Source organism: Artemia sp. Qi Xiang Cuo, chromosome 7 (genome assembly GCF_049724085.1).
Source record: "Artemia sp. Qi Xiang Cuo chromosome 7, ASM4972408v1, whole genome shotgun sequence".
Lineage (NCBI taxonomy): Eukaryota > Metazoa > Arthropoda > Branchiopoda > Anostraca > Artemiidae > Artemia > Artemia sp. Qi Xiang Cuo.
Window position 1 is genome coordinate 12,175,203 of NC_142800.1, and position 15,856 is coordinate 12,191,058.

At 38.5% G+C, this 15,856-nt stretch overlaps 1 protein-coding gene across 1 annotated transcript in view; it reads left to right on the plus strand.

The window, feature by feature from the left end:
• Positions 1-601: 601 nt before the first annotated feature.
• Positions 602-15,856, plus strand: part of LOC148949957 (ESF1 homolog) — a 66,226-nt gene continuing 50,971 nt past the window's right edge. Inside the window, exon 1 of the mRNA XM_089092026.1 lies at positions 602-729. Within this exon, the coding sequence (XP_088948152.1) occupies positions 613-729 (117 nt within the window). The 5' untranslated portion in view covers positions 602-612. The remainder of the gene's footprint in view (positions 730-15,856) is intronic.

Below are 15,856 nucleotides of genomic sequence, written 5' to 3' on the forward strand. Positions count from 1 at the left end.
TTGATAAATCGGTACCGCATTTTAATTGTTGACACTCACATATTCTAATATAATTTCTATAGGGACTTATAGTGCAAATTTTACTATGGACCGGATACTCATCGTTTTTAGCCTCCTTTTCTTTCCTCGAACTACCTGAGAGTTTCAACTGCATCCCCGCAGCCATTCCTGGGATATTATAAATACGTTACCATGATAACCTGTATATTCAGTGTCTTAAGGTTTACCACCCATTTGAATCCAAAGTTGAGGCCCAAGACACGCCAATATCCCCTGAATCTTTTACCTACCAAGCTTTTCTTGATATATGCCTGGTCTTACGCAGTTTTTTTTATACTTTTATATTACTACTTCGCCAAGGAAGGGAGATTTGAGGGAAATTTATTAAGCAGGTCTTTGCCGCTTTCTCAGCTTAAGATCTGAGATCCACATGCGTTCAATATAAAAACGTTATCTTGACAACTTGGCAATACATAGCGTATTTTGATTTATATTGCTGCTTAACGGTCAATTAGCACTCTATATAGTTAAGGATTTCTTTTCGTGTAATTTGAGGATTTACCTTTTCAGCAACCAATACAAAAATAATATTCATGTGACGTTGCTGGAAAAATGGAGGCAAGAAGAGATCCAAGGTTTTTAAAAATTAGGAATGATCCTCGCTTCAAACCACTGCCTAAAAGCAAGAAAAAAGTTCAAATTGACAAGAGGTTTCAAGGCATGTTTAAGGTAAGTCTGAATGCTTCTCAAATCAACCCCAAGCAGGTATAAAAATGTTTGAGCATTTTCTCAGGCCATGCCTAATGTAGGCTAATATATATATATATATATATATATATATATATATATATATATATATATATATATATATATATATATATATAGGCCTATATATATGGTAAAGTTCTGCCAAATCATATTGTTGAGTTAGGAATAAAGTGAATACACCATTCGATGCTTTTTTTTATGCTGATTATGAATATAATAATCACTTCTATCAGAAATGAATTTCAGCCCCCCCCCCTGTATATTGCAATTCATGGTTTGGTTAGGTTGTAGAAATATATCCCCGGGATTTGCAGATATAGGGGGAGGGGGCAGTAATTAATTTCCAATAGAAATGATTAATATATTTTTAATCAGCATAAAAAAAGGCATAAAGTAGTATATTCACTTTATGCATAAGTCAATAATATGATTTGGTAGAGCTAAATTTTATTTGAATATCTTTAAAATCTTTTAAATTGGGATTGAGTAGAGTTGTGAAACTGTAAACAATTGTGTTGTACTTAATTTAGGCAGAACATCTATTTTGCAAGGTTTCAGTTTTATAACAATCAGATTTTTAAAGGTCATCAGAGGTCAGGACCCTTTAGAGGGAGAAAGAGTGGAGGTAGGTACTTCAAAATACCTTCCCAGGCCATACTTTGGCATGTAGACCCATCCCTGGAAGTTTCATTTTCCTAACCTCACCCCTTTCCAAGATAGCCAAAAGTAGCTAAAGTAGCTATCTTGGAAAGGGGTTAGGTTAGGAAAATGAAACTTTCAAGGATGGGTCTACATGCTAAAATGTGTCCAGGGAAGGTATTTTGAAATACCTATCTCCACTCCTTCTCCCTCTAGAAGTATATATATATATATATATATATATATATATATATATATATATATATATATATATATATATTTATATATATATATATGGTAAATTTTTACCAAATCATATTATTGAGTTACAAATAAAGTGAGGTAAAGTTCTACTTTAGCTACTTTTGGCTCTCTTGGAAAGGGGTTAGGGTATATATTTGCACATTAGGGGGGGGGGGGGTAGGGGGAAAGTTTAAACTTACTTCTCATTTACATCAGAAATAAAATTTACCCCCCCCCCCCTAATGTGCAAATATATACTCTGAACTGTATAAATAGAGGTGGGGGTGAAATTTGTTTCCAATAAAAATGATTATTATATTTGTAAAGAGCATAAAAAAAGGCATCAAGTGGTATGTTCACTTTATTTGTAACTCAATAATATGATTTGTTAAAAATTACCTCTACTTTAGCTACTTTTGGCTATCCTAGAAAGGGGTTATGTTAAGAAAATGAAACTTTCAGGGGTTGGTCTACAGGCTAAAGTATGTCCTGGGAAGGTATTTTGAAGTACCTACCTCCACTCGTCTCTCTAGAGGGTCCTCACCTTTGATGACCTTTAAAAAACTTTGTGTTATAAAAGTGAAACCTTGCAAAATAGGCATAGATCCTCTGCTTAAAGGAAGTACAACAAAATTGTTTTCAGCTTCACAACTTTGCTCAAATTTACAAGGTTTTAAAGATATGCAAATATTTTTCCTAAATTTTGAAAAAAAACCCATTGATATGGCTTAAAATTTTTACCCAAATAACAGGAATTGCATTTTCAGAACTAAAGCCAGAAAAAAAGAAATGATAAATTTTCTATTATTCATATTAGTGACTTATGAATAAAGTAAACATACCACTTGATGCCTTTTTATGCTCTTTTCAAATATAATAATCATTTTTGTCAGAAATGAGTTTTACCCCCACCCCTATATATAGCAATTCATGGTATATATTTGCTCATAGGGGGTGGGGGAAAGTTTAAACTTACCTCTCATTTACATTAGAAATAAAATTTACTGCCACCCCCTAATGTGCAAATATATACTCTGAATTGGTATATAGAGGGGTGGGGGTAAAATTCATTTCCAACAAAAATGATTATTATATTTGGAAAGAGCATAAAAAGGCATCAAATGGTATGTTGCCTTTTTCTGTAAGTCAATAATATGAAAAACAAAAATTTACCAAAGAACCTGATAACTGAAAATTAATGTAAAATGTTGTTTTGTCAAAATGTTAATAGGCATAGACCTCTCATTCAGACAAATTTCAAGACCCTTTAGAGGGAGAAGGAGTGGAGGTAGGTACTTGAAACTACCTTCCCAGAACATACTATAGCCTGTAGATTCATACCTGAAAGTTTCACTTTCCTAACCTAACCCCTTTCCAAGGTAGCTGAAAGTAGCTAAAGTAGAATTTATATATATATATATATATATATATATATATATATATATATATATATATATATATATATATATATATATATATATATATATATATATATATATATATATATATATATATATATATATATATATATATATATATATATATATATTTTCTTTATTTAATTATTATTAATTAAATGAATATATATATATATATATATATATATATATATATATATACATATATATATATATATATATATATATATATATATATAATATATATATATATATATATATATATATATATATATATATATATATATATATATATATATGTATGTATATATATATATATATATATATATATATATATATATATATATATATATATATATATATATATATATATATATATATATATATATATATGTATGTATATATATTAATTGAATTTGAGTAAATATAATGGATAAAAATCAAGGAGAGGATCAGTGGCTACAGTAGACAACTGGTAAGTTGGCTAGGCTACTAGTTTCTGACTTACCTATACAATTTACAAGTAATATTTGACTAATCTTAATGAGAAAAAGAAACTGCTGAAACTTCTAAAAAAAAGGTATCAAGATATTTACCTCTTGGATGGTATGGAAGAGGATTTTCAGACCTCTTGAGATAGCAGTAAATATATGGCTATTTAAAGCTTTTTATTGGATGTGTTTGGGGAAATAGTGGGCATGAGAGGGGGAGGGTTATTTGCCCTCCAATCACTTTTGACTATTAAAAAGGGCACTAGCCCTTTCAGTTTTCAATCAAATGAGCCCTTTTCAAAGTTTCTACAACAACACTTTCCATAAACACCTTATATGCCCCCAGGGCATAACTTATAACCCTTGCGCTGAGGGCTGTGGGGGGATTGTCATCCTTAAACACATAATTTCCGGACTTTTCAACTACATTGAACAAAATGGCTATCTCAAAATTTTTATTGGATGTGTTTGAGGAAATGGTGAGAGTGGGAGGGGTGTTAGTTTTCCTCCAATCACTTTTGAGTATTAAAAAGGGCACTAGACCTTTCAATTTCTAATTGAATGAGCCCTTTTCTAAGTTTCTATGACAACACTCTATAAAAACCTTAAATGCCCCCAGGGCATAACTTACATTCCTTGCCCTGAGGGGTGTGAGAGGTTTATCATCCTCAAAGACATAATATCCAGAACTTTCAATTATGTTTAAAAATGGCCATCTCAAAATTTTGATTGGATGTGTTTGTGGAAATGGTGGGTTGTTGCCCTCCAATAATTTTTGACTAGCCTATTAAAAAGGGCACTAGCCCTTTCAGTTTCTATTTGAATGAGCCCTTTTTGAAGTTTCTACAACAACATTTTCTATGAAAAAAAAAACTTTATATATCCCCAGGGCATAATCCAACCATTGCCTTGAAGGCTGTGAGGGGGGTGTCATCCTCAAAGATACTTTCAGGTACATACTTTCAGAACTTTCAGGTACATTGAACAAAATGGCTATCTGCAAATTTTTTTTGATGTCTTTGGGGAAATGGTGGATGTGAAAGGGGGGTTTGTTGCCCTCCAATCACTTTTGACTATTAAAAAGGGCACTAGTCCTTTCAATTTCCAATCAAATTAGCCCTTTTTTTAAGTTTCTACAAAAAAGCTTTCTATAAAAACCTTATATTCCCCCAGGGCATAACTTACAACCCTCACCCTTAGGGGTTTGGGGGGTTTGTCATCCTTAAAGGCATCTCAAGAACTTTCAATGATTTTGAAGAAAATACCCATCTCAAAATTTTAATTGGATGTGTTTGTGGAAATAGTGGGCATGAGAGGGCATTAGTTGCTCTCCAATCACTTTTGAGTATTAAAAAGGGCGTTAGTCCTTTCAATTTCAAATCAAATGAGCTTTTTTTGAAGTTTCTATGACAATGCTTTCTATAAAAACCTTAGATGCCCCTAGGGCATAACTTACAACCCTTGCCCTGAGGGCTCTGAGGGGGTTATCATCCTCAAAGGCCTAATTTCCAGAACTGTTTACTATGTTGAACAAAACAGATATCGCAAAATTTTGATTGCATGTGTTTAGGGAATTGTTGGGTGTGAGAGCAGGGTTAGTCCCCCCCCCCCCCCAGTCACTTTCAACTATTAGAAAGGGCTCTAGCCATTTCAATTTCCAATCAAATGAGCCCTTTTTGAAGTTTCTATGAAAACCTTATATGCCCCCAGGGCATAACTTACAAACATTGTCCTGGTCTGTAGGGGGGGGGGGCTGTCATCGTCAAAGACCAAATTTCCAGAACTTTCAACTATGTTGAACAAAATGGCTATCTCAAAACTTTGATTGGATGTATTTGGGGAAAAGGTGGGTGTGAGATGGGGGTTAGTAGCCCTCCAACCACTTTCAACTGTTAAAAAGGGCCGTAGCCCTTTAAATTTCCAATAATGCCCCCAGCGCATAACTTACAACCCTTGCCCTGAGGGCTGTGGGGGAGTGTTCTCATCAAAAACATAATTTATATGTGGAAATCAACTATGTTGAACAAAATGGCTATCTCAAAATTTTGATTGCATGTGTTTGGGGAAATGGTGGGCATGGAAGGGGTGTTAGTTGCCTTCCAATCACTTTTGACTATTAAAAGAGCACTAGCAATTCCGATTTCCAATCAAATAAGCCATTTTCGAAGTTTCTATGACAATTCCTTCAATACAAAGTGCCCTGGTCTAGAAAAAAAAAAAAAAAACAATACATTGTGCCAACATTGTTCTTTACTTAGGCAGTGCTATTGTGCTGCCTATGATAGTGTTCTCAACTCTAACAAAAGCATACTCCCTACCCATACTGGTCCCAGATACAACCCTAGGCTACATAGAAAACAAGAAGAAAAGTTGTGAAATAAAATTTTCATTTTATAATATATAGCAAGTTTATATTATTTAGATTTTCATCTTTCTTTCCATTTGTATCCATGTTTTGAATCATTTTTAAATGCACAATTTTTATATAGGGTTGAAAAATTTGTAATATATAATGCATTTGCAATCTATATTTTTGAAAATATAGAATTGTCCTCTTTCTACCTCCTAAAATTCAAAGACATGTAACCTGACTAGATGAGAAAAAAAGCCAAACAAAAATATAGATGTTAAATCTATCACAGATAGAGAAGGTTCTAATTCTTGTGAACACTTTAATGAAAGGAATCAAAACAATCATATTATTTAAAAATTATGTGAATATATGGATGAAAATGGAAGGACAGATGACAATCTGATTGATAGAACTTTGCTACATATTATAGATTAAGAGTTTTAGAAGTAGTGTTTTCTTTTAGTTCTATATGTAGCCTAAGACTATATCTGGTCTAGCTAGTAGGTGGGGGGGGGGTGCTCTTGTCAGGGTAGTTACCATTTTGTTTGGAAAAAAGGTTCATTTGGAAAATCAAATGGTGCTGTTATTTTGTCATTGTTGTGTTTCCTAAAGAAGAACCATAAATCCCCAGTGATGCCCTGGTTTTCTGTAACAGCTGAGCTGCTGTTGTATTGTCCTTCTTTTGTCAGTATGTCTGGTTGATAACTGTAGGGATCTTAGGCATTTTTGTGTAGAGTATTTTGTAGGTCAGAAACTAGTTTTATTACCCTTCTTTAGACACTCTCTAGGGCTTTAGTATCCATCTTGTACTGTGGGGACACAAATACCATTCCAGTCTCAAGGTAAGGGTAGACAAAGGCTTTATCCAATTTCTTTACTACACATGGCTTTCTTGTAATAATTGCATGCTTAATTTGCCAAAAGGTTGAGTTTTCAAATTTTTGGTGACAATTTCCTATTAACAAATCAGTTTTTTTTTCAAACTACCCTGCCCTTATAAAAACCATAGTGACTATCAATAATTAATATTATAAATCAGATTTCTGACGTGGAATTCATTCAACATTGAGAGCATATTCCATCATTTACTCTGCTGTGCCCCCCCCCCCTGCCAAAAAAATATGAAATGTGTCCCAGGAACTCTTCAATTAAGTCTGAAGGTTCTTGCATCTCAGCTATAAAAATAAGCCCTCCGCCTCCTTTCCTGGCAGAATCTTCATCTTTGTGCTAACATTTGTATCCTGGTATGGACATATTTTCAAGTTTGTTCAAATGTTTTTCTTGGAGATAAATTATATTCATTTTCTTGTTTTTAACATATGAACAAAGTTCCATTATTTTCATTTTATTGGATGAGAATGTGTTCCACTGCAGTCCTATCAGTTTACCTGTATCACTAATAATGCTAATCAGTTGGAGGGGTTGTTTTCTAATCATTGGGGAATTTGCGTCTTTTGAGCAGCAACTATAGCAACTAGCTCCCTAAATTCATTAGTCGCTTCTTTCTGCAATGTTTCTTGGTAGTGCTTCTCTAGTTTTTTCTCACATAGTTTGCCTTGTCATAATGTTATAATTTGATGTTCCAATAAGTTCCTGGATAATAATAAATTTTGTCTTATCTCTGAAATAATTACCAAGTAAAATTATGGATGTACGAGGTTCTATGTTTCTTCTTGGAGGTCTAGTACCCCTAATAGATATGGAGTTTGGTTTTTGGTCGAGAGGGAGATGAACCTACTGAAACTTTTCCTGCTTTATGATTAAGCCTGGCAAAAGAAGGCCTAACAATATTTATGGGCAATTTTCTAGTTGACAGGGATATTGAAGTTGACAGAAGGATGTTTTTCCCATGCCTGCTGTTGCTGTCCCCTCAGTTCTTGGACTGGATCTTCTAGAAAGTATATAGGCAAAGTTTAGCTGAGGCTGACTATTTTTTTTCTCATGGCATTAGCAATTATGGGTACTGGTGTTTTTTTTCTCCTGAGCTTTTTTTATAATCTGACTTCTTAGTTTGTATTTGACACAGGAATTTCTGTTATCAGAAAGATGTGAGCCTTCATAGTTTATACATTCTGTTGGGTTTTGACAATTGCTTTCAGAGTGACCATTCAGTGTACAATTTTTACAAACCAAAGCAGTGGCAAATGGACATAATTTTTGTGTCTGCCCTAGTTTTAAGCAATGCTTACCTTCTACTACTAACAACTAACTGCAGCACCAAGCCGCCTGAGACTAACAGAGCTACGCACGCTCCTTCTCAATACCAATCTGTTCAAAGCCTCCCTTGTTACACCCTCCCAGTAAGTTTCCATTTCCTTTCAATCTTTCTTTATGATGTCCTCCCACCCTAGACGAGGACTACCTGCTTTCCGTTTAGCCCTAGACGGTTGGCTGGAAAGGACAATCTGTCATCCTTCATCCATACAATGGGCCCTAGCCATCTCAACCATTCTATGATTATAGCCCTAGAAAGTGGGATTGAACCCCATTTTTCGTACAGCCTACTGTTTGAGATACGGTCAAACAGCAGGGTACCCAGAACAATCGATAGGCAATTTCTCTGGAAAACATCTAGCAAATCGTCATCCGCTTTTCAGAGCCATATTTGACCAGTGTCATCACTGTAGCTTCTAATATTCTAATCTTGGTTTGCAGACTTATTTTCCTATTCTTCCAAACTTTTTTTAACTATGATAAAGCACCCGAGCCTTGCCTATTCTACTTTTAATGTCTTCACTGCTCCCACCATCTTTGCTAGTAATTCTACCAAGGTAAGTAAAGCTGCCCACCTGATCAATCTTTTCATTACCCAGTGTTGCCTTTTCATCTTCACATATTCCTAGCCTTAGTGACTTGGTCTCCTTAACATTAATTTTCAAACCTATTCTAGCACCCTGAACTCGCAAAACCTCTAAAAGTTCATTCATTTTGCTCAAACCTTCCTCGAGGAAACCTAAATCATCAGCATAATCTAAGTCCAGGAGAGTTTTTCCTCCCCATTTGATTCCGTGGTCTCCCATTGCCTTTCATGTGCTCCTTAAGACAAAGTACATCAAAATGATCCATAGAACACAATCCTTCTTAACTCCTGATTTAATACAAAACCAGCTGCTAACCTCATTTCCTACCTTAACTGCAGCAGTGTTTTTTTGTACATAGCACTAATTGCTTTAATTTATTTGTCTGGCATATCATACAAGGATAAGATCTTTGCTGAAGCTCTTCTGTCAACCAGAATCAAATGCTTGCTTATAATCTATAAAACTCCAACCTCCCGACCTCCTAGGTGGGAATCAGGGCCTGATAAGCACAAGTGCTCCCAAGCTATGGTTGGGGCCTCGGAGCGAAGATTCACGCCCCCGTCCCTAGCGAGCCGGGAGGAGAGCCCTAAGTTGCACCTCACAGCGGCGGAGTGGTGAAACATTCTGTTGGTAGCCTAGCCCGGCCAATAGAATGGCTAATGCAACGGGGCGCCAAGGGTCTGGGGAGCCTTTGGTCAAGTTAATTCCTATGAAACACCAATGGATATTGAAGATCAAATGCAGAGAGATACTACTATTACGGCGTTCGCGGTAGCCGACGCGGACCAGGTCAGGGTGGTGCCTGACCGGACAAGTATGCAAGCCGCCCGATCAAGAAAACATCTGAATATTGGCGCGTGGAATGTTCGCAGCTGCAAGCTGGAATCCACGCAACTGCTCCTTGCAAGGGAGCTGCAGAAGTATAAAATCAACATTTATTGTCTGTCAGAAACGAGACTTAATGATGTTCTGTCCAAAAAGTTGACCGTTTCCGAATCTGACTCATTCCACTTCTATAACTCGGGTCCCAATGATGGTTCCAGCCAGCAAGGAGTTGGGTTCCTAATAGACGGTCCTACTGCATCATGCGTCACCTCTTGGGAGCCAGTGTCACCAAGGATCGCCACGATCAGACTGAGAGGCCACATTAGCCACATAACCATAATCGCCGTGTACGCTCCGATAAGGGACAGTTGTCACGCGGTCAAAGATGCCTTTTATTATGACCTACAAAGAATCATCGACAAGACACCAAGGCGTGACATACTCTTTGTAGCTGGAGACTGGAACGCCCGGCTTGGCAGAGTAGACCCCGACATAGCAGCAGTTATTGGCCGCCACACCTTTGGTGACAGATGCATCAATGGAGAAAGGCTCTTACAGCTTGCCAGATACAACAACCTATGCGTCACAAACACTCTCTTTGAGCACAAGAGACTCCACCTCGTTACATGGCGTTCGAACGACAGCGTAACAAGAGCCCAGATCGACCACATCTTAGTCAGCAGAAGATGGAGAAGCTCCTGCACAGATGCCCGGGTATACAGAGGAGCAGACACAGGATCTTTAAATGGATCCGACCACTATCTCCTCACTTGCAAAGTCCGCCACCGCCTTAGTAGACAGAAGCGACAGAAGGCAGGGAAGCGCTTCGATGTTTCGAAACTAAGATGCCCGGAAATCAAAGCCGACTTCGAGTTAAAGCTAAGCAACCGGTTAGAAGCCTTGAATGGTGTCTCACTCGTCGATGAAAATTAGGTACAGATGAAAATTGCAACACATGACATGGCTGAGAAGGTGCTTGGCCACACAAAACGAAAACAGCGAACCTGGATCTCTGACCACACCATAGAACTAGTTGAGAAGAAGCGACCCCTCGTGGGAGGTGCAAAAGAACGCTTAAAAGTAGCCCGCAAAGCCGTTAAACAGTCACTGAAACGGGACAGAGAACAGTACTGGTCAGATCTGGCGAATGAGTTGGAACAAGCGTCCAGGAGCAACAACAGCAGGAAAATGTTCAAACTACTGAAAGAAGCGACAGAGAAAGCTCCTGTAGCGGTTGACATACTGAAAGGTAAGTCGGGAGAACTCATCCAAGCAGAAGAAGGACGCATGGAACGCTGGCGAGAGCATTTTTCTGAGCTGCTGAATCCTGTCAAACCCCCGTGCGATCTACCTACCTTCTTGAGTGCTGATAGAGAGCCCTACGTAATAAACCTCGATCCGCCAAGTATTGCAGACGTACAAAAAGCGCTGAAGTGCATGAAAAACAATAAGACTCCAGGAGAGGATGGGATCCCTTCTGAAATGTTCAAGGCCTCACCAACTCTACAATGCCGCCTAACCGACCTGTTTATCCAGGTGTGGACGATGAAGACCTTCCCAAAAGACTGGAAAGTATCCGTCCTCGTTCCGCTATACAAAAAAGGAGATAAGGCCATTTGCGAAAACTATAGAGGTATCTCCCTGATCGATCATGCCATGAAGATCTTCTGCGTCATTCTTTTGAATCGATTCAAAGACGCACGTGACAAGTTAACCCGTCCTGAACAAGCAGGCTTCAGACCAGGCAGAGGCTGTCCAGAACAGATATTGATGATTCGCCTCATCCTTCAGCAGTTCAGCAGGTTTCATCTACCCCTTCTCATCGCCTTTATTGACTTTGCAGCTGCCTTCGACTCTCTCATCAGAGAGGAGCTATGGAGAATTATGGCTGAAGACGGTGCGCCACAGGAGATCATTGAGATACTCTGAAGTGCGTATAAGGACACTGAGACTTGCGTCCGTGTTTCCGGCAATGACACCCCTCAGTTTCCAGTGGAATTTGGGGTAAAGCAGGGATGCCCCCTTTCGCCTATATTATTCAACTACGCAATAGACTGGATCATGTATAATGCAATGAGAAACCACAGCGGAATAGTCTTCGGACAAATAGCTGGTTTCCTCCAGCCCCTGACAGATCTGGACTTCGCAGACGACGTTGCTGAGCTGGAAACTACCGCCAACAGCTTACAAGGCATGATCAACGATACCTATGAGGTCTCAAAGCGCATCGGACTGGCCATCAGCAGCGCAAAGACTAAAGTATTGGCTCTCAACCAACCTACTCCTTGCCAAGTTACCCTCGACGGTGAGCCAATAGAAAGCGTTGAGGAATTCAAGTATCTTGGCTCTATCATAACACCAGATGGCGGAGTTGATAGGGATATCTCTGCCCGCATAGCAAAAGCCTGGGGAGTGTTTACTAGTCTGAAAAAAGCATTATGGACCAGACGGGAGATCTCATCCAAACCAAAAGTCAGAATCTATGGTGCAACTGTTTGAGTAGTACTACTGTATGCTTGCCAGACATGGCTGATCAAGACTGAAGATGTGAAAACTTTGGACGTGTTTGACCACTGCTGCCTTCGTTACATCCTCCGCATTAAGAGATGGGACATAATTTCCAATAATGAAGTAAGGAGTCGCTATGGCCAATCAGAAGAGCTATCGCTTATCATTAAAAGACGTCGCCTGAAGCTCCTCGGCCACACATTGCGCCGTCCCGAAGGCACGATATGTCGAGACGTCCTTGTCTGCGAACCAGCCCCCTCCTGGAAACGTAAACCAGGAGGACAAAAGAAGAACCTGTGGCAAAAATTCAAGGAGGACCTGGAACCATGGGGAGGATTCAAGAGACACAGTCAGAGATGGGAAAAAGACTGGCTGAAGATCGCCAGAGAAGTTGTAGCTGACAGGTCCAAGTGGTCGTCGGAAGTCATCCCAAGATCCTTTGGTGCCGGGCAGGACAGTTCATCGTCTGGTTCCCGCCGTAAGTAAGTAAGTAATCTATAAAACTGAGGATCAAAGGTGTTTGACAGCTCGGAACTTCACAATTATTAACCTAAGAGTGAAAAATGGGTTGACACACCCTCTACCTTTTCTAAAACCACACTGTTCTTTTCTTATAACTTGTCTAAAGCATCTCTCAGTCTAAAAAGTATCATATTACTAAGTAATTTGCTATCTACAGAGACCAGACTAATGCCTCGATAACTACCACACTCACTCTTATCACCTTTCTTATACAGTGGTTTAATTAGAGGTTTCCTAAATTATTAGGTACTTCCTTTTTTTTTAAAATCATGTTCATAATCTTCAGTAACTTATTTCTAACCTCATAGCCATCATATTTAAGAAACTCATTTACCACACTATCAGCAGCTGGGGCCTTATTACTTGTTAATCCTTTTAGTACTGTCACTAATTCTTCCTCACAAAACAAATCTTGCTTCACATCCAAGGTATCACAAACTTTTTCATTTTCCTATATATCTTTTACTGCAACTCTATCTTGGTTTAGCGCATTTCCAAAATGTTCTGCCCATCTCTCTTTAACTCTTTCCTTATCACTAATTTTGGCCCAATTCCTATCTTTAACTGGGACAAGTCTGGATTGACTACTCCCTCTCAATTTATTAACATGCTAGTAGAATATTTTACTATTATGCCATCTAGATGCATCTTCCAGATCATCATTAATTTTATCCATGGCCTCCACTTCACACCTCCTTAGTTCATATTTTAATGTTTTCTCCACTCCACTTGCACTCCACTTTGTTTTCATATGGTATATCACTCAGATAATTTTTGTACAAGCCCCTTTTCTCTATTAAACATAAAGCTTTTTCATTAATATTCCTAGCTTCAGTCCTAACTTTCTTCCCAAAGACACCATCAGCAACTTCACAAATTGTTTTTCTAAAATTATTTCAACCATCTTCCACATTGTCAAATTTTAGACTCTCAAGTTTAGTATTCAACTCTTCCTGGAAAGTTTCCCTCAAACTGTCATCCTGGAGTCTACCAACATCGTAACTTCCCGGGAGGTAGTTACCCTTCCGAACTTTCAGCTTTAAATTACCCTAGACGCTACTAGATGGTGATCTTTACTTTTAAAATCAATAACAGCACACCTATATACCCTAGTATCTTGTACTGATCCTTGCATTTTATGACCAAACACCATATTGGTTATAACTAAATTGTTATACCTACAAAATTGCAAAAGTCTTTAGCCATTACTGTTTTCTTTTTCTACACCAAGTTTAACTAGGCTAGGATACCATCTATCCCTATTTCTACCGACCTTGGTGTTAAAATCTCCTAGTAAAAACATCTCATTTCTACCTGGGACCCTGTCTATTTGCTCTTGTAACTGTAAGTAAAATTCATCTGAGTCACTAGTATCTCCGTCAGTTGGTTCTACAGGGGCGTATACTACTATAACTGATACCCTGAACTTTTTAGTCATAAAATGAGCAATTAGTATTCTATTATTAATACGTTTCCCGCCTAAACAAGACTTCCTTATTCATCATAAGCCCTACTCCTTGTTTAGGTGCCCCATCCTTCCTGCCTGAGTAAACAAATTCTATATTACCTAATTTCACGCTTCCTACCCCTGGGATATGAGTTTCTGAAACTCCTAATAAGTCCTGTTTGAATCGCCTGAATTCGTCTGTCAAAATGTCGATACGATAGTCATTTTTTAGCATTGTAACATTCCAAGTTCCAATTTTCATGTTCTTTAAATCATTGAAATTATTTTGGCCTCAGGAAAAGCAATGATCCTGGATACCAGTGCAGGGCGGGGATCACATCTTCTCAAGTCCACACCGAAGCGCTTAAGCAGGCTTAGAACCGGACAGCAAGAAGTCCCTGGGACCTCCAGTATGAATGGAGGCCTTGCCCAATCCTGGGCCCATCTTAGTCATAACATGGTTTTCAGCACTTGGCAATGCTCTCGAAATCCTGCACAGACAGTCTCAAACCTATTACATCTGACTCATTATGTTATCATGCCTACAAATATCATGCTACTAAGGGGAGGCAGCCCACAGTAGATAAATTAGCTTGGAATGGGTTTTTTAGCCCGAAAATGCCCATCCAAACAAACAAAGCCCAGAAGAATTATCGATTAATCAGAATCCCGTGCGAATGCTGTGTCGTTTACTAGGCTGTAATTTCCTCGAGGGGCGCCACTCCCTAAGTGGGAATAGAGTTGACCGCAAGGTCCCTAATCTTGCAAGTACCCCGAAAGGGTCGAGGCAGCCCTTTGCAGAGGCCGTTCTCCATAGATCTGGATCTTACGGCCTGCCGCAGTTTTCCTCTTATAGAGAATCCTCCCGCGATGGTGTTGTGCGTCACCGTGCAATTTAACCCATTACTGGGAGAAGGTTCGTTACTCACGGGAGGTGTGGACACGCCGGTGGGCCCTGTTGAGTGTAAATTTGAGGGGCCTTCTTCCTCCTCCGCCTGTATTTAAGGCCCCGCGCGAGGGCGCCCCAGTTTCTACTATGGACCCCCACTGGCAAACTAGGTCACCATGTTGTTGTTCATACCTACTTTGCATTGCCTACTTTCCTTACTTAATAATGCATACTTTGCATTGGGTTTTCATCATAGTGTCTAAAGGTGACTCTTCCACCAAACAAGAATAACTTTTCTGGTGAATGTTCTCCTTCAAATACACAAAGAACTGAGTTGCTTGTTATTAGCTTATTTTTATCGTTTCTTACGTCTTTTTGGTGACTCCGATAGGCAGGTTGAATGGGAACTATCAGTAAGACTTTCTTGGATAATATTGTCTGTATATAAAGTTATAATGCGTTATAAATGACCAGTCTAGTTTCTTTCTTAAATGGTTGTTCCTTTTGATTGAAAGTTACTTCCTTGGCACCAATCTGTTTCAGATCCAGCAGAGAAGTCAGAAATACTGCATAACTGGAAACACTTCAGCTTCTCCATTTCTATTAATGAGTAGGCCAAATTCCTTTTTCAGTTTCTTAAAAATATTAATTCTCAAAAAATCAATTGTGTTTTCTGGGCTTAAATATTGGGGCGGATGATTAGTATTTGTCTGAGCAGGTGAGATTACTGGAGCAAACATTGGATTGGATATTTCATGACAAGGGGTTGGAGCTGTTGAATCATCTGATGTTACAGATAGGTTGAGGCCATTAACCTTACGTTTTTTTCATTCTTTTCTTATGTTGTCGGACTACTTGGGAATCATCCCATGCCAGACGGTGCTCGCCGCCTGGTAGGTGGTAATTTGGTTCACTCAACTGGGGTGAAATTACAGACATTTTTGTGCCATCA